Source organism: Rousettus aegyptiacus, unplaced genomic scaffold, assembly GCF_014176215.1.
Source record: "Rousettus aegyptiacus isolate mRouAeg1 unplaced genomic scaffold, mRouAeg1.p scaffold_m13_p_14, whole genome shotgun sequence".
NCBI classification, from domain to species: domain Eukaryota; kingdom Metazoa; phylum Chordata; class Mammalia; order Chiroptera; family Pteropodidae; genus Rousettus; species Rousettus aegyptiacus.
The window spans coordinates 59,598,645-59,622,819 of record NW_023416289.1 but is presented as its reverse complement, the minus strand read 5'-3'; the positions used below and the strand labels follow the sequence as shown (position 1 = coordinate 59,622,819).

The 24,175-nt window shown below is 52.1% G+C and overlaps 2 protein-coding genes across 6 annotated transcripts in view; both read right to left on the bottom strand.

Annotated features, from left to right (window-relative positions):
• LRRK1 (leucine rich repeat kinase 1) overlaps nucleotides 1-18,819 on the bottom strand; it is a 99,363-nt gene extending 80,544 nt beyond the window's left edge. Inside the window, exons 1-2 of one of the 3 annotated variants that reach the window (XM_036232048.1) lie at nucleotides 18,668-18,819; nucleotides 13,917-14,135 (exon numbers count right to left, since the gene is read on the bottom strand). In XM_036232048.1, the coding sequence (XP_036087941.1) occupies nucleotides 13,917-13,922 (6 nt within the window). In that variant the 5' untranslated portion in view covers nucleotides 13,923-14,135; nucleotides 18,668-18,819. Of the gene's footprint in view, nucleotides 1-13,916; nucleotides 14,136-18,097; nucleotides 18,245-18,667 lie in introns of those variants that run through there. The other 2 variants (XM_036232047.1, XM_016154907.2) reach the window with 2 other exon arrangements.
• A 2,539-nt stretch (nucleotides 18,820-21,358) lies between these two features.
• The window catches only part of ALDH1A3 (aldehyde dehydrogenase 1 family member A3), a 32,711-nt gene continuing 29,894 nt past the window's right edge, over nucleotides 21,359-24,175 (bottom strand). For all 3 annotated transcript variants that reach the window (XM_036232046.1, XM_036232045.1, XM_016154908.2), the window contains one exon: nucleotides 21,359-23,110. In XM_036232046.1, the coding sequence (XP_036087939.1) occupies nucleotides 23,038-23,110 (73 nt within the window). In that variant the 3' untranslated portion in view covers nucleotides 21,359-23,037. The remainder of the gene's footprint in view (nucleotides 23,111-24,175) is intronic.

The following is a 24,175-nucleotide window of genomic DNA, read 5'->3' as shown; positions in this document are numbered from 1 at the left end:
TTTAAATTCTATGCTTTCAATGGTTCGGAGCCAAACACGACGAAAGGACGCCCCGTTTTTATCATCGTAATATCATAATCATTTTCGCTAACAGAAATGGATTGCCCAACAGGGCGAGAGAAGGAAACAGACATTTGTTAAGGGGCTCCCTATCTCGAACACTTGGCGTGGTGCTTAAGTAGTCTGCAAACAGATGCTAACCAAGCCTGTGTTGCTGATAAGGACTAGGGCACAGAAGGACCAGCATTTGAACCCAGCTCCTTCCAGTCACAAAGCTGGAACTGTCGCTCAGTTTTTCCTGCAAACTGCACACTGCGGACATGCCGAGGGCATGCTGGAAGATGGGGTTAAGGTAGCAGACTGAGCCCTGGCTGTGGCCACCACTGCCTGCCCTAAATCCTTCGAAATTATAGAAAGTGTTTTAAAAATTACCAACCAGCCATATTAGCACAAGAAAACAAGAAGGTGACCCAAAATGGCCAGAAACCATGATGCACGAGAAGTCTTAGGGAATGCTCCAAGGTTGCTTGGGGGGTATATGAGACACGGGAGGGCCCCCAAGGCCACCAGCAGTGGACTGTGTGAAGGGGTACCCAAAGTGAACCCCTCTCCAGCCGGTTCCAGGCAGTGAAGGGCTGGGGACTCTGCCCCTTGTGTGCTAGAGAGGATGTGTGGAACCTCATGCTGTGGGCAACGGCCAGGAAGTATGTGGAGCCCTCCCATCCCCGCCCCTCTCTCTGCAAGACTGTGGTGACCAGTGCTGCATTCACAGATAGCTGTGGGGAATCCCAAACACAGAGATCAACACCAAACCACACACCCACAAACTTTGAGGAAGATGGGCGCCGTAAAGGAGAAGCACTCGACTTTACCAACGGAGCCAGCAAGCAGGACAGGCGATGGATCACCAGAAAGAGACCTTCACCCTCGCCCCATCCAAAAAGGAATAAAACCACATCAAGTTTCCCGTTTAGGCACCAAGGACCCAGCACCACTGGAAGCGTGCTGACCGTCCAGAGCAGGAGAAGCCGTGGCAAAGCTCCCCACAGCCCTCCTCGGGCCTCGGCGTCTCCAAGGGGAAGTGAGCAGTTGGCAATGACCATGCCTGCACAAGGCACAACCTTATCAGATCTGAGAGCCTGCGTTTCTTACTGCTCGGTGCAAAACCTATTAAATAACCCAGTCATTGAAATAAGGGACAATGGGCAAACTTGGCGCTCTCGTGGTTCATGACTAAAGTTGATATCAGCAACCACCACCCTCATCTGGGAGGAAAAGATAGAGTCTCTGCCCGAGCAGAATGTCAGGCTCTAGTTTTCTAGCAGCTAAGGGACACGTCCCCACCCAGAATCGGTGTCAGCAAAGCAAGATTAAGACCCCGGAATACACAGGAATGACATCTCGGGGAAATACAGGAGGATGTGGCATCCACGGATGAGAATGGACTGAAAAGCTGGGAAACCGAAACGAGAAGAAATGAACTCTAAAACATTAGATGGGCGCAGGAGCAGAGTGGGCAGGGCCGAAGGACAGATCGGCAACCTGGAAGGCCACGCGGAAGGAGCAGCCCCAAGGCACACGGACGGCAAAAGTACGGGTGGAAAATCAGGAGACATGGAAGATGGTGCCGGAAGCTCTCCGAATGCGTCTAATGAGAATTCGAGAGCTCTGTGCTCCTCGAGGAAAAAAGCTTCAACGTGAAAAAAGATGAGTCCTCAGAAGAAAGAGGGTACTACTTGAGAAGCTGCAAAAGAGGTAGTCAAGGAAAAGACAACGGAAATTATTTACGTAGAAAGCAAACAAATAAACTTTTAAGAAAGAACAATTACAAAACCCAACGCTGTTCTTTCAATGGACTCATGAAGGACTCTTATGGAAAGGTGGATCAATAATATCTAGGGTGAGAAGAGAGACAAGACTATACGGTGAAGACTTAAACCGTAAGGTCATCACAAGCAACAGGGCTCCCTGGAGAAATGGCGGATGGCGAGACTGGCCCATCGGAAGGCAAGGAGGTTATAAAAGTCTCCTGGGGCCTCGTGAAAAGACAGAGTTACCAACCCGAAGGGGTTCCTGGTGGTCCAAGACGGACAATTTCAGCATCGGAAATCAAATAAGTTAAAATCCATGAGTTAACGACATGAAGGAAATAAGCTCTCATTGGTCACCTTGGAAGGATGCCAGGGAATCGATTCATTTTTCAGGAAAAGGAGTGCTTCCTTTGCCCCGCCTCCCCATACCAGTTGGAACTCGAGGTGCCACAGAGGCGATGGGCGAAAGTCCTTCTTTAGAGAGAGATCTCACCGGGGCGATAAAGGACCGACAGACTTAAAGGATCCCCACTTCGAAACCTCACACTTTCCAAATACCTGATCTAAGCAGCAAATGATGACCGATCAAACCATTCGGCGAAAGGCCGAAAGGCCAGGAGGACCTTTATATTGAATTATCGGGTTGACACCTCGTGAAGGCGCTGGAATTAGGAGCTCCAGGAGAGCGGAGGCCAGGCTCTAACTCTACGGCCATCTCTCGCAAAAATAGATGCTTGATCCTTGTGGAGATAAGGATGAATTAATACAGACAGGCAGAAAGCCAGGCCTTAGAAGAAATGCAGGTAAGGGAGAGCATTAACAGAAACCTCAAACATAAGTGCCAATAATAAAGGTGTTCTGCAGCATCTTGTGGACGTCCCTTAGCGGCGTAGGAAGTCGCTTCCTGTGTACCTTACAGACATGCTGTGCCTTACGAAGTCAGCTGACTGCCAATTTCCCTACTAATGCTTTAAATCGCACAACTACTGTTTACCTGGAATTCTTTGTGAAACTGTTGATTTTAATCATTTAATTTGTAATTAAGAAATCCATTTAAAAGTCAACTGAGACGATCATGAGGATGATATCAAAAAAAAAAAAAAATTGCCAGTTACGATCCTCAGAATTCAAGAAGGCACTGGCTGCACATAGAATCACAGGAGCCGAACCGTTCTGTGAAAAGAAACAATGAAGAACAGGAAAGAGCTTTTAGAAATGGAACATGAGGCCCGCATGAGACTCTCCATAAGGGGGTGGAAAGATAAGCCACGGAGCTCTAACTTTAAGAGAAAGAAGAGTTGGAAAACGTGAAAGGAGACAGCACCATGCATCTTCACTAAAAGTGAAGTATCTTAAGCAACATGTATCTTAACTAATTTGTTTCCATTAGCTCCAGAAAAACAAACAAAACAAAATGAAACAAAACAAAGAGAAAAAGCAGAGGAAGAAACATTGTCAAAACAAACACAAGGACTTTGCCAGGCCTGAAAGGGATCCGCCTACCTGCTGTTAAACATCGAGAATGGAAAAAGACCCTTTGCTCAGTCTTTTCAAATTTTTTTTTTTTAATGAAATTTCCGAAGACTAAGCATCCAAGGAAAAATTCTAAAAGCTTCCGGAGAGGGAAAAAAAACAGGTCACCCACCAAACAATGAGAACGGAACCACATCGGAGGACCACGAGTGGGCTCTCCCCGGTTCTGACGGTGGACGATTTCCACTTGGGACCACGGGGGAGGGCGAAGGGGCCGCGTGCCAGGGACGCCAAGCCTCTGGCATTCGTCTCCACGAGCCTTTCCTTAGGCGTCTGCTGGATGAGGCACTCCGGACAAACAAGGGCTCCGAGGGAGGGTTCAGGGTAAGGGAGGCTCGCCACCTGCGCCCCACAGAACACGGACGGCACCGAGTCTCCAGGCCAAGTGATAGCGACGGGAATACAGGGTTTCACGCCGCAAACGCAACCTGGAGGTGAGTCGGCATGAGGAGAATGACACTCCGGGGAGGGAGGGAGGGACGGGGGGACATGGGGCAAAAGGGCAGGACGTCTTCGTCCGTCCGTCACGGCGGGCGGGCTACAGACGCCGTCCGCACGGACAGAGCGAGTGAGGGCTGCAGGCGGATGCTTTACAGAGGAAGACGGCCATGGCCTGACTGGACGGAACGGGAAGTAGGGAGCACTCCGTATCACCCGATGCCATCCAAACAGGGGCGTGTTTTCCTTTAACAAGTTCGATCACGCTCATTCTTTGACCCCGCCATCCCGCTGGGGCATAGGTGGTGTTATTACTCAACCAACTCAGGATAATAAGCGAAACTGAGAAAAAGAACCTGAAAGCATTTTAATGGGGGATGGCGTGAGTAAACGTCGTCGTCTTCACGCTACTGAATGCGACACGTGTGAAAAAAAGATGCCAAGACGTAACTCGAGGCGAAAACGTCACGTGCCGCACACGGACGAGGGCACATCACGCTTACGGCACCGGAAACACACACGAGAAGAATCGTGTGCGCACGTGTGCGTGACTGGAGGAAGGCGTGAGGGTGAAACGCACCCGGCTCACAGGTCTCCTCGCGGGACAGAACGAGGCCGAGGGGCACCGCGGCCTCAGGTGTGACATCTGAATGTTTTACAAGAATGCGTGTAATTACACACAAGCAACTTTTTCTTAACTGTAGGGAGCGCCCTGCTCACTGTCAGGCAGAGACTGCTTGCTTGCTTTCTGCTTTTGAACCCAGAAGTGCTGGTGAGTTTTGCACAGAGGACGGTGCGACCGTCCCCTGGAGCACTTTGATCCTGGCAGCTGGGGGAGGGGCGGGACAGCCTGAGGGGCCTGTCCTGACCAGCATCTTTGACTCCCACAGGTGCAGGCCCCCTGTGACCACCCACCCGCTTGTCTATACGACCTCACCTCACCTCGTGGGTGGCTGACGGAGATCTAAACCGAGCTATGTTAAGAGACCCATTCTTGTCCTTTTGTCTTCAAAATCTAACTTCAAATTTGCATTGCCAAACAGTTCAAAATAACAGACTGCAATTTTTCAGCGGCTGGAAATATCTCTGAGTTTCTAACGGATGTGAAGTGCCAAATTTAAGTGGTTTTCGTTCTTGCTTTTCCAGAAATGACCAGGTAGGTAGGTGATTTTAAGCCAACACCCGGTGTGACATGTCTTGGCCACTGCTTAGCCTCCTCCCCTTTCACCTCACTCAAGAGATTCCTTCCTGGACACCAGCTACGGTCCCGGGAGGTCCCCACGCTGCTCCTGCAGCTGGGCTGGAGGAGGGCGCCCCACGGACCACAGCCAAGGCCTGTCCCCTCCTCCTTGCCCCCAGCGAGTGGACGTGGCCGGGGAGCCAGGAGCAGAACATTGACCTCAAGAGCATGTTCGAGATGGGCCTGGCAGCTACGCTCCGAACGGCGCTCATCGCCGTGGATCTGTCCCTTGCAAGATCAACTGAGAAGGCCTGCCACCTTGCAGGGGGCGTTTCCTATTTCTATTTCTTACTTCCTATCTCTGGAAGGCAGGACGAGCCCCCCGCATCAGTGCACCACTGGGTTCTTATATTAAGAAGTCATTTTTCATACGGATTTGAAAAAGCCAAAGGAAAACGAAAAGGACGCGGAAAGGAGCTAAGTAAAAACCTGGGATTCGCAGACCCTCTGGAAGGTTCCTTGTGCTCCTGGGGTCCATGCTCTGCGAGGCAGGCAGCCGAAGTCAGGGCCCCTCACAGAGAGGTGGGGGCTGGGAGCCACCCGAGCGCCCTTCACCCTCCATGGTCCAGAAGAGGTTCCAGCCCAAAGCATCTAGAAGTCTCCTCACCTCCCTACTTTCCAAGGCGCCTCACCTCAGCTGCCAGGACAGGTTTTTCCACTCTGACTGGTGTCAGACAGACGCAGAAGAATGCCTGACTTCGCCTTTGCCAAAAGAGACTGCCCCACGGCCCCCGCCCAGTGTATCACTGACTCTAGTTCTGCCAACTCACAGGCAAGGTGACGACGCTGATGAGCTTGCGACATACCTTCCCGGGACACAACTATGGGGCCCGGGCACAGGACAGGCACACGCAGACCACCTGGCGCCGCACGGGCAGCCGATGAAACAGTGCTACGCTGTGGATGGGTTCACTGTCGTAAACACGTACGAGGCGCATTATGCAGGTCAGAACAGGAAGTGGAGTGGAAACGCACACCTAGTGCACTCTCACACGCACACGCACACACACACACACACGCCCATTAGCAAGAAACCCAAAAGTAAAACATGCGCTTTTTTTTAAAGTTTGGAACTTTTTCTAAACTCTACTTGGAAGCGTAATAAGGACTTGATCATTTCTGAAGCACGCTCGCTTCCGAGGGCTTTTCCAAGGTGAGCGCTGTCCCTGAACTGAACATAACCTGAGTGTCGGCAGTTCTCGGTGGGAGTCACCATCCCTCAGGCAGTGCTGGGAACGGTCTGGAAGGGTCTGGAAGAGTCCAGAACAGTATTCCCCCATTTGTTCCAGAAAGAAATTAATAAGGGGAACGAAGCCAGCTGAACCCAATTTGACCTCGGCTGTGAGCACCAAGGTGTGATGGTTAGATCCTAATCACGAAAGATCGGTACTTAACGAGACAACGGTTTCTAAAATAAATTGCGACATTACACTGCAGGTTGCAAAAGTAATGCAAACGAAAACAAGCCAAAACAGGTGTGGTCATCGTAGAACACGAACCCCACAGATGAGCAAAGAGCAGTGGCTAGAAGCCCGGCAGACGTGGCTGTGCCACATCTTGACTGTCACCTGTTCCCAAGCTGTGGTCTTGACGTACACGTTGATGTTTTGCGAAAATGAAACCCAACATGGGATGTTTTAAAGTTGGGCCCGCCGAGCTCTGGGCTCAAGGTCAAGGTCAGTGGATGGGATTTATCACCTCTACACCCTCGCCACTGCCCCTCGAAGCAGCCCCGCTGTTGAATGGTGCATAGGCTGAGGCTCCGGGCAAGACTTTGCGAGAAAAGGGCTCTGCAGGCTACTGAAATACGTTTTTAAAAATGCAGACGTATGATACATTTTGTTTTAATGCAATGAAGCCCCCCCGACTCTGATTGCGCTGGAAGGAGTCCTTCATCCAGAGCCTGGCCTTGACCTCCAGGTGGAGAGAGCTCATTTGGGCTTGGCCACGCGATTTGCTTTGGCCAAGGCATAGAGGGCAAGGAGCCAGCATGCCGCTCAGAGCCTAGGCCTCAAGAGACATGGCATGTTTCTGTTCACCCCGCGGCACCTCTGCACTGGTGGGGGACACCCCCTGCCAGCCTGCTGGTCTCAGGAGGACAGGCATCACATGGAGCAGAGCTGCAGACTGCAGCCAGCGGTGGAGAACCCCGGCCACCCACTGCCGGGGAGGGGGGGCAGAAATAAATACTGATTAGCGCATCACACCGAGAGTTTACGTCTCTCCGAATCGGGGTTCAGAGAGGGTGAGCTACTAGGCTGAGGTGCGCCAGCTTCCGGTCAAGATGGCGGAGCGGGGAGACGCTGTGCTCCCCTCCCCACAGCGTCTCAGGACCACACTAAACGTACACGCTACCGAACAGCCACCTGAGTTCTGGCCGCACAGAAGTCCTACCGCTGGGGACAGACAGACGAGGCCACTTGAGGCTGGTAGGAGGGAGGCACCACCGCTCAGCCTGTTCCCACATCCGCGTGTGGCGGTTGAGAATCGGGAGGGACGTCTCGGCTGCGGTTGTCCCCCTGAGAAGCAAGGGGTCCCGGCCCCACACCGGGGTCCCCGGGCCGGGGTTTCAGCGCCATGAAAACCAGTGGGGCTGGCAGCTGAGAGGAATGAAGGACGGAAGGAGCCGCAGACATTTCTCTCCAAAGGGCCCGCGCGCAGACTCACCGCTGACGGACGCGCTCGCTCTGAGCTCCGGCGCGGAGGCGACAGCTCTCGGAGTGCCAGGGACACACGGCGAGGGGCCGAGCTGTGTGGCTTCAGGGCGAGGGCCGGAGGGGCCGCTGTCTCCACACAGGAGCCCCGGCTGCATCCACCCTTCCTCTGCGGCGGCGCCATGTTAAGTGTCCATCAGCCTCACGGATGTTGCTCACGTGATTACGTGAGTCCGTGATTCCCCGAGGCCCCGCGCCTCGCTGAACCCGCTCGCCCCCCACGTGATTCCCCGAGGCCCCGCCCCTCACTGACCCCGCCCACGCAATTCCCTGAGGCTCCGCCCCTCCCCGCCTGCAGGCCCAGCCAAGCCCCCTCCAGTGGCCTTTTCCTACAAATGGCCAGTCTTAGCTCATGCTTTGGACTTTCCTGAAATCTCGTAGAGTTTGACAAACCCCACACAAGCGTCATCTGGCCTCGGCGTGCCCCGTACCTCTTGCTGAGCAGCCCACCTGGTCTGGCGCTAGCCGCAGTTGGCTTTGATTTATGGCTTGGCCTCTCCAGGCACCTCCGAGCCCGGCATAGGTGGTGGCTATTTGCGGCTCGCTTAGTGGCTCATGCCAGGTGGTGCCAGGCAGGGCACAGGCTGCGGCTGAAACTTGGCTTTAGGCGGGGCCCCTCCCAGGAGGCCCCAGCCTGCACGCCTGGATGGCTGGCTTCAGTTTGAGCTGGACTGGAGCACCACTGAGGGCCACGTCCCAGGACGACACACCCAAAGGACAGACTGGGCAAGCACTAGGGCCCTGCTACAGTGAACCCTGCCCCATAGGGTCAGCCCCTGCACAACTGCCCCTCCACTGTAGTCGTGACCAGACCTCACGTCCAATCACTCTGAGGGTCAATCGCTCCCCCTGACGTGCAAATAGCAACCAAGGTTCAACTACAACAGGAGGGCACACACACCCATACAAAAGACACACTTACGGCACCTGGCTCAGGTGACCTGGGAGACTGTGCCCCTGGGTGCCACAGGACACCCACTGCTAAGACCGGAACACGTAGCAGCCCTACCTGATACAAAGAAACCAACCCAGGGAGGCAGCCAAAATGGGGAGACAAAGAAACACGTCCCAAACCACAGAACAGAACAAAGCCCCAGACAAAGAACTAAACAACATGGAGATGAGCGATCTACCGGATGCAGAGCTCAAACCGCTGGTTCGAAGGATGCTCCGGGAACTTAGGGGCAGAGTAGAGGAACTCAGTGACGACCTTAACAAAGAGATAAGAGACAAAACGGAGATGGGAGACACACAACGACCAGCCGGAAACGAAGGCTACAATAACCGAAATGAAGAAGGACACATTGGAAGGAATCGGCAGTAGATTAGATGGAGCAGGAACAGCGGCAAGAAAAAAAGAATCCAAAAAAAAAAAAAAAAAAAGAAAAAATGAGGCTAGTTTAAGGGGCCTCTGGGACAACGCGCAGCGTATGAACTTTCACGTCACAGGGGTCCCAGAAAGAGAAGAGAGAGAGCAAGGAACTGAAACCCTATTTCAAGAAATAATGAATCGTACACCTGAAACTTGCTGGTTCCAATTAACCAATATCACCATAATAACAACAACAACGACAACAATAAAATAATGACTGGAAACGTCCCTAACTTGGTTTAGGCAACAGACATACAAATCGAGTTCCAAATGAGATAAACCCCAAAAAAGCCCACACCAAGACGCATCCTAATTAAAATGCCAAAGGTTAAAGACAGAGCATCCTAAAAGTAGCAAGAGAAAAGCAATTTGTTACCTACAAGGGAGCTCACATAAGACTGTCAGCTAATTTCTCAACAGAAACTTTGCAGGCCAGAAGAGATTGGCACAAAATATTCAAATGATGAAAGCAAAATCATATAATCGAGATTACTTAACCAAGCAAAGCTATTATTTAGAATCGAAGGACAGATAAAGAGCTTCCCAGACAAGAAAAAGCTAAGTGAGTTCATCAACACCGAGCCGGTATCACAGGAAATGTTAGACGGACTTTTTTAAAAAGAAGAAGAAGAAAAAAGATTAAAAATATGAATAAGATGGCAATAACTACATATCTATCAATAATTACTTTAAATGTAAATGAATTAAATGCTCCAATCAAAAGAAAGGGTGACTAAATTAATAAGGCAAAAAGACCCTACATATACTGCCTACAAGAGACTCGCTTCAGATCAAAAGACACACAGATTGAAAGTAGAGGGATAGAAAAAGATGTTTTATGAAAATGGAAACAAACAAAAATTAAAGCTGGGGTAGCAAGACTTACCAGATATAACAGACTTAAAACAAAGGCTGTCACGAAGAGACAAAAATCCAGCCATCCCACTTCTGGGAATTTATCCAAAAAACCCCAAAGCACTACTCAAAGGCGCATGTGACTCCATATGTTCATTGCAGAATTATTTACGGTAGTCAACATGTGGAGGCCGCCTTGGTGTCCGTCAATGGAAGAATAGATAAAGAAGTGGTACATGTATACAATGGAATATTACTAAGCCATCAAAAAGAATGCCACCTTGCCATCTGCTACAATGTGGACAGACATGGAAGGTATTGTGCTAAGTGGAGTAAGTCAGATAGAGAAAGACGAATGCCACAAGATTTCACTTACATATGGAATTCAAAGAACGAAATAAACAAAACAGAAACAAACTCATAGAAAAGGAGAACATTTTGAGGGCTGCCAGATGGGAGGGGGGTTGGCGGGGTGGGTGAAAAAGGGGAAGGGATTAAGAAGTACAAATTGGTAGTTACAAAACAGTCATGGGGCTGTAAGGTGCAGAACAAGGAATATAGTCAATAATATTGTAATAACTATGCATCCTGTCAAATGGGTACCATCTGATTGGTACCATCTGATAAATCACCAGATTTATCAAAGTCGATCACTTCATAAGGTATATAAATGCACTCAGTATATCTGAAACTAATACAATATCGTAATTTAAAAATTAGTTGTTGAAAAATTAGTTGTTGAAAAAAAAAAAAGACGTGAAATCGGTCCTGATTAATGCCGGAGGCAGGCTCCCATTCCTCTGCCATACCGTGGGAGTCCCAAAGCTTCTCCCCAACCCTTCCTACCCGGGGAAAGGAAATCCAGTCATAAACTTCCTGTGGGTTCTAATCAGACAGAGCCGAGAAGTGCCCATCGCTGTAGCCGACACACAGTGAGCAGGGGATCCTTAACCCAGAGCCGCAGGTGATGGCTTCGGCATGCCCAGTGCCGGCGGCGGTCCCCAGGGTGATGCTGTCCTCCTCGGAGGGGCCGGCACGCAGGGGCAGGCTCCCCTCTGCCCTCATTCTTGCGCTGAGCTCAGGCGGGCTCAAAAGTGACTGCAGGAGGCCTTGTGCCAGCGGGAGGGGGTGTCGCAGAGTTTTATCTCTGTGGGGTCCCAGGACAGGGGGTCCCAAGCTCAGCTCCTCTGAGGCCTTGAAACACCTGGGCATAAATCCTACCTTCTTCATCGTCCTTCGCAGGAGGGTTCGATTACTATCATAATCCGTTAATAGAGAGTGACATTCCCGTAAGCCTAAGCCACAGGACGGAGGTTTTCAGTGTATTTCGGGCCACTTTCCTCTCCTCTTCTTTCAGCTCTGCGGTTCACGTGTTTGGTTCCTGCATAAACGCCTCCCTCAGCATCAGGGTTCGCAAGGCACCCCTTCCCCCGTGGGCACCCCACCTCTGCGCGCCTGGAACAGTGCCCGGCGGGGGCTGCCTGGTTCCCATCAGCCCCTCCGCCCCGTGTGTGTCCTGAGGTTCATTCTGCACAGGTGGCAGGAGTCAGATTCTACTGGGGAAAGAGGCCCCGGGGGCAGAAAAGCTGCTGCTGCAGATGTCAGGGAGAGGGACCCACGGGGGGAGGAGCATAACGTTAAGACACAGGCTCCAAGGGAACTGTGGGAAGCCAGGGAGTGTCACGCTTGGGCTTCTCGGCACACACAAACATTTCCACATTTTCCAGTGACCCGTCCGACGTCCAGTCCAGAGGCGGGGCCGGTTCCAAGTCTGTCCAGGGCCCATCAGCTCAGGTCTCTAGGACCTGTAAGAGTCAGCGGGGACCCCTGGGCACCTTGACAAGCCGCCATCTCAGCCCTGGCACTCCGTCGGTTGACCATGACGTGGGCACGAGCCGGGAGCTGTTAGAGACGCAGATGCTTAAGGCCCCACACTCACAGACCGGGAATCTGCATTCCACCAAGGAATGCATATACATACGGCCCAAACCATTTGGACCAGTTCATTCTCGATCAGCTGCACGTTAGAATCATCACAGGCAGTCGAGCTTTTAAGAAACGCCTATGCCCGCCCCTCCCCCACCCCAGAGGCCGCTCCCGAGGGTCTAGGTAGCGCCTGGCACTGGCAGCTGGGATTCTGGGGACCGGGGTGGAGGAGCTCTCAGTTAGATCACCAGCTCTTGACCAGGAGGGGGTCAGGGCAGAGTCCCTGAGGGGCTTTTGCAGATGACACACAGCAAGCCCCAAATCGACCCAACGTCCCTGTCCCCAGAGGTGGGGTGGTGGAGCTGAGAGGGCCCTGGACAGGCAGAGGTGCTCCCCAACAAAATCGGGTTCAGCATTCTGCCGTACATGTGGCTGATCTCACGTTAATAAAGCCAGACTTTTTTTTTTTTTTTTTTCCTGACAAGCCTATGATAAAAGACATACGTCTGAAAAAAAAGAAGTAAGTTTTTCAAAAGACGCAAGTCAGACACTCTGAGAACACTGAGTGCTGGGCAGTGCCAAGAAGCAAATTCTTTTCCCATTTCATAATTTGATTTACGAGCAAAGAAATCTTCCGGAGACATCGGCGGAGCTAGCCTTTGGGCATTCTCAACGGAGGAAAAACAAAACGTTTGCTGAGTTAGGTACGAAACTGAATCACTGACCTGACTTGAGGATACAAATATATGGGCCCCCTCAAACCCACGTACAGGCCCCCCCAAGCCCGCACACGGGCCCCCCCAAGCCCACACACAGGCCCCCTCAAACACAACACAGGGGGCCTCACAAACCCACACACGGGTCCCTAAACCCATGTACGGGCCCCCCTCAAGCTCACCATGGAGCCCCTCAAGTCCACCCACAGGACTCCTCAAACCCAACATAAGGGGCCTCTCAAACCCATACACAGGTCCCCAATACCACACAGGCCCCCTCAAACCCACACATGGGCCCCCCCAATCCCATGCACGGCCCCCTCAAACCCACTCATGGGCCCCCTCGAACCCACGCAGGGTCCCCCCAATCCCATGCACGGGCCTCCCACACCCGCGGGATGGCTGAGCCTTTGAGGACGAGCACGTTGTAGGCTTACGACAGTCAAACCGCAATTCTGGCATTTTTAAGTTGTCGACCTTGACCAAGCTTCTTGACCTCAGCTACAAAAGAGGGACAGAAACACCATTTTCACACCATTTTCAGAGGACGCCGGAAGGCACTGCTGGCTGAGCCCCGCGTGCAGAGGGTCCGGCAGGCGCTTGCTGGCGACGGTGACACACAGTGTCCCGCCCTGGGGCATACACGTCAAGAGGCATAAGGAGGTTCAGACCCCACGACCCCACTTCTGCGAATCTATTTTCTGGAAATAATCTCAAAACCCAAACGGTGGAGATGCTCGTCGTTTTGGTAACACAGCAACCAGAAGCAACCCGAATGTCCCGAAACGTCCGAGAGGAGAAAAAGGTTAATCATTTTCGGTAATGTAAAACGGGCAATGTTTTGACTGACCACAGGAGCTAGGTGACCGAGACGGGGGAAGGAGAAAAACTATATACACTGTTAAAAGTTAATCACATCAAAACACGGTCCCCGAAGCCCGGAGAAACAGACCAGAAGAGACACACAAAGATGCTCGCGGTGGGACCCTGGGCGACATTCTTTTCTATTTCCTTTTTTTTTTTTTTTTCCCCCAGTTTTTCTTTAGTAAACATGTATTCTTTGTCTAATGAGAAAACAAAATCAAATTCCCACTTAAAAAAAAAAATCAATCTTTTTAACCAACATGAAATGCCGCCCCGAGTCTTAAGATCTCTGAGTCCACAATAGATTGAAGTGACATTACCAAGATATATTGAACAATGAAAAAGTCACCAAGTAATTGGTATTTTACATCCTTCCGCTGAAAACCCCCTGATCTTGTGTGGGCCTCGGGCTCCCCACGGGACACGCCTGGCCGGCCCTGTCCTTACCGTCATGTGTCTCCATGGCGCTTCCCGGACACACAGCTGACCCCTCCGGCCCCACACACCAGTACATGCTGGGTGGTCGCTGAGACATGCCAGCCATCGACCCTCGGGGGGCTCGCTCTCCCAAGTCGCTTCCGGCCGTGGTCACCGCCGCCGCCGCTGCCCGAGGGGTGATCAAAGGCACCCACACACAGTCATGGCCGAGCAGAAGGCTGTCTCGTTCTGGCGGTAAAAAAAAAAAAAATCACAAAATCAGAAAACTTTTCTTAATCGTCAAGCCCCTTCCTGTCCACGCACATATATTTATGCTGCTTCATCGGTATTTCTCCTCTGTGTTATAACATTCGTCTTCACATTCCATCTATCTGGCCATGTAGGGTCACATGGGGACAGTAAAGGGACAGAGCTCCCTGACCTTACCCCCCCCCAACGGGGGTCCACTTGAGAAGGATCTCGAAGAAACCCCGAGCACCTGCAGAACACCTGCTCGTGGAGGGCGGGACCACTGTTTACGTAATACACAGTCACTGTCCCATGCACAGTGACATTGAGACAACGAAATGAGGCCACTGCCTTCGGGGGCGGGGGGGTCACACTCCAGCTGGGGTACGGCAGACACACAGTCACAAAACGAGGCCTTCCGCGTTTGCCCAGGACAGACTCTTCCAGAAGGCCGAGTGGGTGTGATGCTGAGAGGAGGCAGAGGCCCAAGGAGACGCATCGGGGGGTGCGTAGGGAGCCCCTCGCCCGGGGTACATCGGGCAACGTCTGCAGGCGCCTCAGCTTGTCAGGGCGGCGGGGGGAGGGTGCTGTGGGCGACCAGTGGGTAGAGGCCATGCCCGGGGCAGCCGCCCGCAGCAAGAATTCCCTAGCCCAAAACAGTTCGTTAGCCGGGGAGGTGATGACTTAGATGAGGACGCTCACGAGGCTGTGATGGGGACAGCTGAGGCGAGGTGCCGCGCCCTCCTGCTGGGCTCCCGCCAAGCGTGGGGTCCCCCAACACAAGTGCCCATCCCGCCGTGGTGATTGAATGACCAAAAATGCATTGAGGGGAAAATCCCAGGCCCGGCCCAGGATTTAAACTGCTTGATGGGAAGGGTGTTAGCATGGGAAACACAAGCATTTCTATTACAGTTCATATATTTTTCTATACGATATGTAAAGGATGGGGTGATTAGCACCGTTCCCTGAGAGAAACGACTCTGAAATGGAGAGTGATAGCATAGTTCAAAAATAATAAAATAACAATAATAATAATAATAATAAGTCAACGTTATATAATTGATGCCCAAGACAATAAGGAAACGGAGAAGCAAAGCCTTGGGTTGTCTCTGTCACATGTCACAGTGGATCTCACCCACAGTAGTGATGGGGGTCACGGGAAGGTCAGCGGGGTCGCCCACCTGCCCTCTGATTCACGAGCTCAGGCTGTCAGTGCTGTCTCTCCAGGGAACGGTTCTAGAAAGGGCCCCGAGCAGGCTGGGCGCTGAGCAAAATCCACACGAGACGGAGGTGAGGAGGAGAAGCCAAACGGAACCTCTGTTTTAAAATAAAGGCTTCACGGAAACCAAGGCACCGAGTGGCTATCTGCTTTCAAACGCCTGTCGAACTCAGAGACACCAAGTACACACATCCCACGGGAAGGAGGAATCCGAACCCCGGTAGACGTCCCTTCTGAAAACAGAAGTGTCTTCTGCCCTATGATGTTCTGAAGTTTAAAAAAACTTTTCATATATTCTAGGCCAACGCTCGCCCGGCACATTTCGTTCCCCTTTTCATTTTCAGTTTCCTTTTGATAATCACTTTACCAAGTGGAGGATTTTGCCCCTGGAGTTTTTCAGTTATAATTTGTATTTTGGCTTAGACGCCAAGGTAGACGTTTTACGATGAGGTAACTCAGTTTTGCTCAATCGTTGCCCTCAAACGGATCTTGGCTTCTTCCTTCTTCTCCTGGGCTCGGATCAGTGTAACGAATCCTGATTATAAGTTGTGTGTGTCTTCTTTTCCTTATGATCCATCTGAAAGAGGCCTCGAGAGTTTTCTGCAATAATCGTTATTCTAACGATTTAAAACCTCACCAATTTTCTCTTGCCAACTCTTTATAACTAGCCTAACGAATGAACCGAAATACTTAACGAAAAAGAAAAAAAGGGACCTTATATTCATTCTACAAATGTTTTTATTGGGCCGTTTCCATGAAGAGTGAACTGTGTAAAATTCAGAGCTGGTAGGGAGGGCATCATTAAACAAGACCTTGCTGTAAAGTTTCCAGCAGGGAAGAAATGGGAGGTGGAGGAGGGGGTGGGGAGAATGCACCTGTATTTTCAGGAGCCTTGGAAAGCACTTTAGAAATGCCTGTTAGAAATGCTCACGTCGCCCGTCTCTTTTTAGAATGGTTATCATGGTCCCAGACATCCCTTTGGCACCATTAGCATCCCTGGACCAGTCCTGGCTTGCCTACGAAATGTGTTTAATGGCTGTGTGGACATTGAAATATCATAGAGCTGCAGCCTGGAGAAGCGGCTACTTCTCATTCCCGGAGGAGCGCCCCAGGGTTTGGGAAGAGAGTCCTTCATGATTATGAAGGGCGATCAGGTTAAGGCTCTCCATTCACCGCTGGTCACTGGGCCAGTATGAATGGGGCCCCGCCTGGATGGCTCTGGACGTGAGGATGCGGCAGTGAGCAAGGTAGCAAGAGGAACGGCCTCTGACCCCTGGGGCTGCAGCGAGGCCTTCAGGTGATTAAAGAGGTTAAATCGATGATGTAGGACACAGAAAGGGCCGTGAGAGAGAGGGTGGCTGGGGGCAATGGCCAGGTGGGCTGAGATGGCTGAGGCCAGATCGACCGGGGGTGGGGGTGGGGTGTCTTCTGAATTTCACGCCACTTGCAAGGAGAAGCAAGCATACCAAGAAGAGTGACATCTTCCGATACCAATTTAAAAAAAAAAAAAAATCCCGAGTACCTCGCTCTAGAATCATCAAAGTAAAAAATACGGAGAGAAAATCCCCATCCTGTGACTTGAGCCTCTTCGGTCCCTGGGGCTGGTTACCTCTTTTGCTGATAGAAATATTAACTGACTATAAAATGGGGAGAAAACGGTTTGCCCGTGTTAAGTGACTACAACCACGGGCTTGAAGCCGGCGCAGAAAGGTCCCCCATCCGAACTGTACACGGACTGGGCAAGCCGGTTGTGAGTTCAGGGGTACCCTCTGATGATGCAAGAAAAAAAAAAAAAAAAGGTATTAAGTTTCACAAGCCGTTCGTACTCAAATGCATTTTCCCAGTTCAGATCCTCAGCCATTTTATTAAGTGGAAAATTTGGAACTGAAACGACTCAAGAAGAATGCTGCATTTCCTTCTCTCTCAGGAAACACTCTTTATGGTAACTTGTCAGATTCTCTATGACAAATCCACTGTTTTAGGCACTGATAAAGTCTTTTATGTGATATTTACAAAATAAAAATAATAAAGAAAATTTAAAAATATCACTCTGGCTGCCTCACAGAATAGGGACAGGGGAGGACTGTAGTAGTATAGGAAGGAGATGCTGGTACCCTGGACTGGGGGGCGGGCTGTGAGAAAGAGGGGGACAGGCCTGACACATTTTAAAGGGAAACCAACAGGACTTACTAACAGACTGAATTCAAGAGATAAGGGCATAGGAAGGAGGCTAACTCCTAGCCACCCCGCAAGAGTGGCACATGGGGCCACTTCCCCGAGATGTGGAAGACTGGGGTGGGAAACTGTGGGGAGGCCCCCCCAAACCTTTAGGCACAAAATTAGGTGTGAGGTTTGCCTGTTTTTAATGGGTTTATTCTTCCAGGACATAAGCACAGGTAATTAAGTCAAATCACAAAAAGCATCGAATGTTGTCTAAAATTGTGCACATTCTACTTATCCCTTGATAACGTCCAGGGACCTTCCGTCAATGTGAGTGACTAACGAAACTCTAAAAATAGTGTTTGGTGAGAGGCTTCTGCTCTTCGACCTCCCCCACCCCTGCCTGGGGATGTGTTTATGGGAAGAAAAACTTCCTGGCCTCAAACTGCGAAGGGGCAGCAGGGGCCCCCCAAACTCGGCTTTTCCCTCCAACCCATGAGAAGTCCCCCCACTTTTCCATCACTATCTCCCTCTGTCCCCCAGCCTTCCCGGGTTCCCCCTGCCCCCCACCGATGGCGCTCACCTCCCGCCGCACCCCCAGCCAGGGAAGCTCGCCCACAGATCCCGCCAAAGCGATGCGGTTTGTCATTGGCCACTGGCGCGCGACCCTTGGGCAGGAAGCTGGCTTCGCTCGGCCGTGCGCCGGGCGATGGCGCGCTTGGCCCTCGCGCATCGCCAGGCCGCCCCGCGGGCCGGAGGGAGACTCGGCACCGTCCCCTCCCGACGCACACGCACTCACACTCACACTCGCCCCCGTGCACACGCGCGCTCGGCCACGGCCCGCTGCGAGCGGGAGGCAGCGCGGCGTGCGGCAAAGGCTGCGGGGCCGCGTAGACGCCCGGCCGTGTTTTTCCTACTTTTTGTTTCTTGCCTCTGCTGTTCCCGCCCCGGCGCCGTCCCGGGCGGGGTTTCGGGGTTCCATTGGGGGGCGCGGGGGAGCCCGCACACCCTTGACCCCGCGGGCTGCTTGGGGGTCCGAGAGCGGCAGGAGGCCGGCGGGCGGGGAGGCTGGGGTCGCCCTGCGCCCTCGGGGGCCCCCGGGGCCGCGGGCGGGAGCTGCGGGGCGCGGGGCGCGGGCCGGGGCCGCTCTTACCTGCGGAGCTGGGCGCGCGGGCCGCGCGGGCGCCCCCGGGCCGGGGCCTGGCCGTGCCGCTGCCCTGCACCCCCCGGGCCTCCGGCCGCGCGCGCCGGGGCCAGACGCACTTCCTCAATCCCGCGGGGCGGGCGGCGCGCACGGCGCGCAGGGCGAAGGTCGGTCGCCGCGCGCCCTCCCGGGACCTGCCGGGCGCGGCTCCGCGCTCGCCCGCCTCAGTTTCCCGAGCCGGAAGCCGCGCGCGGGGGCGCGTTCACCGCTCCCGCCCCCCGAGACGGCGGCGCCCGCGGGCGTTTCTAGCGCGATGTCCCTTCCAGGCGTGGGCGCCCTGGTCCCTCCACGCGGGGCGAGCGACGCGATGGGACGGGTGGGGCCTCGCGCCCCTCTGCTCTGCGGAATCTGCAGCTTCGCCCGTGGCGGGTGCATGCTGGCCAGACACTCTGGCGGCAGATATTTCAAAAAGAGGGACGTTCATTCGTGCTCGACTCTTTACAAGCAGTCCAGAAATATATACATACATACATATATATATTTGCACACTGTTCCCCTTTCGCTACGTGAATTTACTAATTTAACTATAGCTGCATATAACAGGATGTCATTATTTGGTGAATCATTTAAAATTGGGGTTTTTTCTTGGGTGCAGGGGCGTGGATAAAATATGGTAGGATGTCGGCAATGTATTGTTGCAACCTAATATAAGTTCGTTCGTCACACCGTTTGGGCCGTTATCCAAACGCGGATCATAAAGATGCAGGTCCATGCAGCAGGCGGGCATCAGATTCGGTTCCACGGGCCCACGGGAGCGAGAGGAGCCCGCTGGGGACCAGGCCGACGGTTCCACCCCCTGGCAGGGCCCGCGCCCCAGGCTCCTCTCGTGGGATGTTTTGGCTGGAGTGTTCCCAGGCTTTACCGCAAGGCACAGAAACAAAATGCCACCACCCTCGCTGCCATTTCGCACGCAGGCCCTGGACCTCGCGGACGTGCCGGGCAGTGGCCACTTGGAACGACTCTTTGGGCCCTGGTTGGACGAGGGGACCCCTGTCCAGCTTCGCTTTGCTCCCTGGAGGCTGCCCCTCCAGCTCTCCTGCCACGGGACGCTCTTCCGAAAGAGTGGGTGCAGTTTGGCAATCCTGTCCTCACCACTGCGGCCCTTATTTCATTCAGTTTGCAAAAGGCGGCAAGCAGTACGAGTGCCCCAGAAAAGTCCCTAAGAATTTGCAGGGCGTGGCGTCTGCCGCGCTGAGCGAGCCCCCGCCACCGCGGTGCTGCGCCTCCAGGGCGCGCGGCCCCGCCATCTAGCGGCGCCGTGAGGAAGCGCACGCCCAGAGCCGGGACAGGCAGGGGAGGACCCGGCCTCTGGGGTGGGGGCAATTCAAATTTCCCTTTTAAATGAACTTGAGAATAGGCCAGGAATGTCTCCAGTGTGGAAAACGGCGAGCATGGCCGACACATGGGCAGACTCTTTGGAGCTAGTTGTGTCCCAGCATTTAACTCTACCTATTCTATTAGGCACGAGTTAAGTCACAGATCTCCCTGGGAAGGTTGTTACAGGTGAGTTTCTTCCTCTTGACCCTCGCGGACCCATGATCCTCCACGTCTTGTTCCGCATCCCACCCGGATCCTCAGCATCTCAGGTCGGACCGGCTCCTCCTAAGCCGGGGGCCGCTGGAAGCTGCTCCCTGATCCAACATTTCTGAAAGCATAGTGGCTGACCCTCGGCTCCCCCACACGCGCCACCCCCCCCATTTCCCCCTCATTATCCACCTTCAAGGTCAAGTTGGCCACATACTAGGAGCAAGGACAGGAACAGGGCTTTGTTTGCCGTCAGGAGAAGCTTAGGTGTTCCAAAGGGTCCAGACCAGAGAGCGGGCCCACCTTTTGAGTCCCATCCCAAAAGGCGCACAAGTGCACGAATTCACGCACACACGCACACACGCACGCACGCACACTCTGCGTCTCCAGAGTCATGTTTTGGCAGACCAAATGGAGGAAAAGGTCATTTCCCTAGGATGTTCTCCCATTTCTTTGAGAGACGGGAGGTTTCTAAATATATTAACATTCATAAGTGCACGCATTACGAGGGATCGGATCCAAGCGCCCGTTTTCTCTTACAGGATGATGCTTTGCCACTGCATGGCCAAAAGGGTCTGGATTCAACATCAAGTGAGCACCATGGGCTAACCAACTACAGAGAATGCTCTTGACCCAACCTCAGGGCCAGCGCGCCACTTGGTGATTGAGGCTTCTTGGTTCGAAGCCTTAGAAACTTAATCCTTAACGCCTAGATCTTTGTGAATAAAAGTGACTCGTGCACACAGTTATGAAATGCAATGTTTTTCCTAATTCCCCATGCAATCTTCTCCACTATTTTCCACACTTAAATTCTCACTGCTTGATAATTTAAAAAAAAAAAAAAAGTCCAGCAGCTTAGATGGCAGCTTAAACTTTACCACCTAAGATGCAGAGCCTCTGAGGCCGAACTCACCACCCAGTGAAACCCTCAAACCATAGAGGTGGTTTTCACACTCAGGGTAAACGCTAGGCCTGATCGATTGAGCAAACATAATTTTATTCTTAAGTTATCGATACTACTTTCTCACAAGCCATTTCGTACGGAGGTCTAAGAAAGAGAAAGGTCAGCCGCAGCATTAAAACAGTTTTGGTCTTTAAATGAAAAAGAATATAACATTTCTCAAATATCCAGTTTATTTTATCGTTGTTGCATTGCGAATACAATCTGCAGTCGGGATCAGAATCCCCAGGCCAATAGATTTTCAAACCATACCACAGGAGTAAACCTTCAAAGAAGTGAAATCGAATACTATATAGATTTCCATTTCTAAATACAGTATATTACAGAAGGTTAAATATACAACCTCTGTTTACTTACAACTATAAAAAGATACATTATCTATACCGCTTATAAATAAAGTAGCATTTCATATTAAAGGCCTTATTGTACAATGGAAGAATAAGAATCCTCTAATTATTACGATCAAGGTTAGTGTCTATAATTAGTTGATAAAATCCTGAAAATTCAGTGTATGAGTCAAATCCTGATTTAATGAGTTAATGACAGTATGAGTGATACGTTTTAATTGATGAAGAGAAGATGAATGATATATTGCATATTTCTGACAAGCATGATAACCGCATTTCATACATGACTTTTAGTAACAGTCAAAGTATCTGAAGAGCACAATTTAAGTTTGGTTTCATTTTTTTTTTTAAAGCTATGTGGGAACACTTTCTATTTTACGAGTTAAAACTTGGAATTGCACACCGTTTGGACACACACAGAGGCAAAGGCAACTCACAACGTTTTTAGTGCACGAATCAGCCCCTTTAGTGGGAGACCAGTTCCTCCGTGAAGTCCAAGTGTGATTTGTTAATTAATCATGAATTAGTATCAAAAGAGGACTTAAAAAAAAACAAAAACCCAGGGCTGTATGATAACATCGGTCTTTCCAGTGGTGTTTGTTCGACTCACCTAAAACGGATAATCCACCGGGAAGAAAGGAAAGGAAAACAAATCCACGTGAACCAGCTGACGCAAGGGGTAGAAATGCATAACTCGTGAAAGCGAATTACGGCTCTGGTTCATAAAACGCAGGGCTTAGCTACGGCTCCTCGGCTGTGGTGCCAGAGCACCAGGTCCCCAGCAGGGATGGTGACACCAGCCGCGCTTTCTGCCTGAGGAGGTGCCCGGATGAGGGTCGCCTGTGATGCAGTTTGAGAAAAGCTCTTTGGGATGGCGGTTCGGTCATGTTGCGAAGGCAGAATTGCCTTAAAGCCTTAAAGCCGTGTCCCATGGTCAAGCTGGAGTCCCTGGAGACAGGATCTTTGCAATCCCCTCCGTGATTGTTTGTTTGTTTGTTTTTAACTTATTGTTATTCCTTTCCCCCCAAACTAGGAGGAGAGGAGTGCTCTGTGGGCAGGTGACCCCGAAAAACCCACAGGAACAGGATTCTCTTTCCAAAACATACAGGCAGTTTTTTTTTTTTTTTCCCTCAAAAACAATTCGGAGTCAGAGTCAGCGAAGCATTTTTAATCGCCTGCTGGATACTTCAAATACCACTTCCTGCTGACTACGCCCTGAGCCTCGTCTCTGTCCCCAGGGACCTGGCGGAAACGGGAAAACAGAAATGGCCAACGGCTTTCTCGGGACCGCGAAGCCATGCCCGACACATCGGTTGGTGAAACAGGAATGCGAGGGGAGAATCACAGCGGTTCGTTCACATCCGGCAGATGCGAGGTTTCCGGAAGAAAGGTCCCGGCGGAGGGGAGGGGACGCAGGTTTTTCTTCAGCGACTTCCGCCTGCCACATCTCGGCCGTCCGATGCCTGCGGGAAGGGCTCCCCTCTCCCTCAGGGGCGCGTGTCCTCCAGTTTGATGGTGACGGTTTTCACTTCCGTGTACTCGGCCAGCGCGTATTCACCTCTGCGACCACCAAAAATAAAAAATAAAAAATAAAAATAAAAAAAGGAGGGGAAATTTTAAAAAACGAGCACGTCACTTAGCAGTTCCACGGGGACTGTGTTCTCGGGCTGAGTTCGTGAGGGCTCCGCTGGGAAGTTTATGCAACAGGCCGGAATGCGACGATGTAAGACAGCCGGGGCCACGACGCCACTAGACAGTGTAAGGACCTGGATATGCCCAACCCGTCTCCCAGGGGACCGCGGCAGAGTGTGGGACGGAGAGGAGAGACCGGTGGCTACACTGCTCCCTGCCGCATGCTCAGAGCGGACCATGTGCCTGGCCCGGTCGTCGGAGGTGCTCGGTAAGTATTCGCCGGGCGGACGAATGAACAAACGAACAAAACGGATCACTGAACGCTGTTCCGCACCCCCCAAATGGGATCGAGGGTCGGGGAGGGAGGCCCTTGACCTTCTATGTGTTTCTACTTCTGTGGATTATTTTGTTACTCTCTTACTTTCATTGCAAAAAAATTAATTAATTAATTAATTAAAAAAAAAATAAAAAGCACCCAAAAGGAAGAGAAATTGCAGGCTTCTTCTGAAGACCTGCAAAGGAACAGGTCCCGGAGGGGCGCGTGGGTGGGCGGCAGAGAGCCAGCCCGGCCCAGGCGGCTGGGGTTGGGGAAAACCATGGAATCCACCCCACAGTGTTCCAGGATGGAAAAGGGGAACTTATTGCAACATGAAGACATTAATTAGAGACGACTGAAAACGGAAATTGGTTTTCAAGGCCATGTCCAGGCTCCTTGTGAATTGTGGTAAAGCACTTTATCACAAGCCTTGGGAAAACACAGGCCAAGAGTCAGAAACACAGACAGTCCCAAAAGCCCCGACCCCAGCAGTCCCGCGGGATGAAATGCGGGCTGTGGCCGCTCGGCGCCAGGCGGGGGCGCTGAGGAGCAGCCGGGGCTGCAGGCGGCCGGGAAAGCGGCTTTGCGAGGTGGGGGGGAGGGGGCGGGGAAAGCAATCCCGAGGGCCCTAGTGAGTGTGAGTTCACACGCCACACACACACACCGGCAGTCAGCTG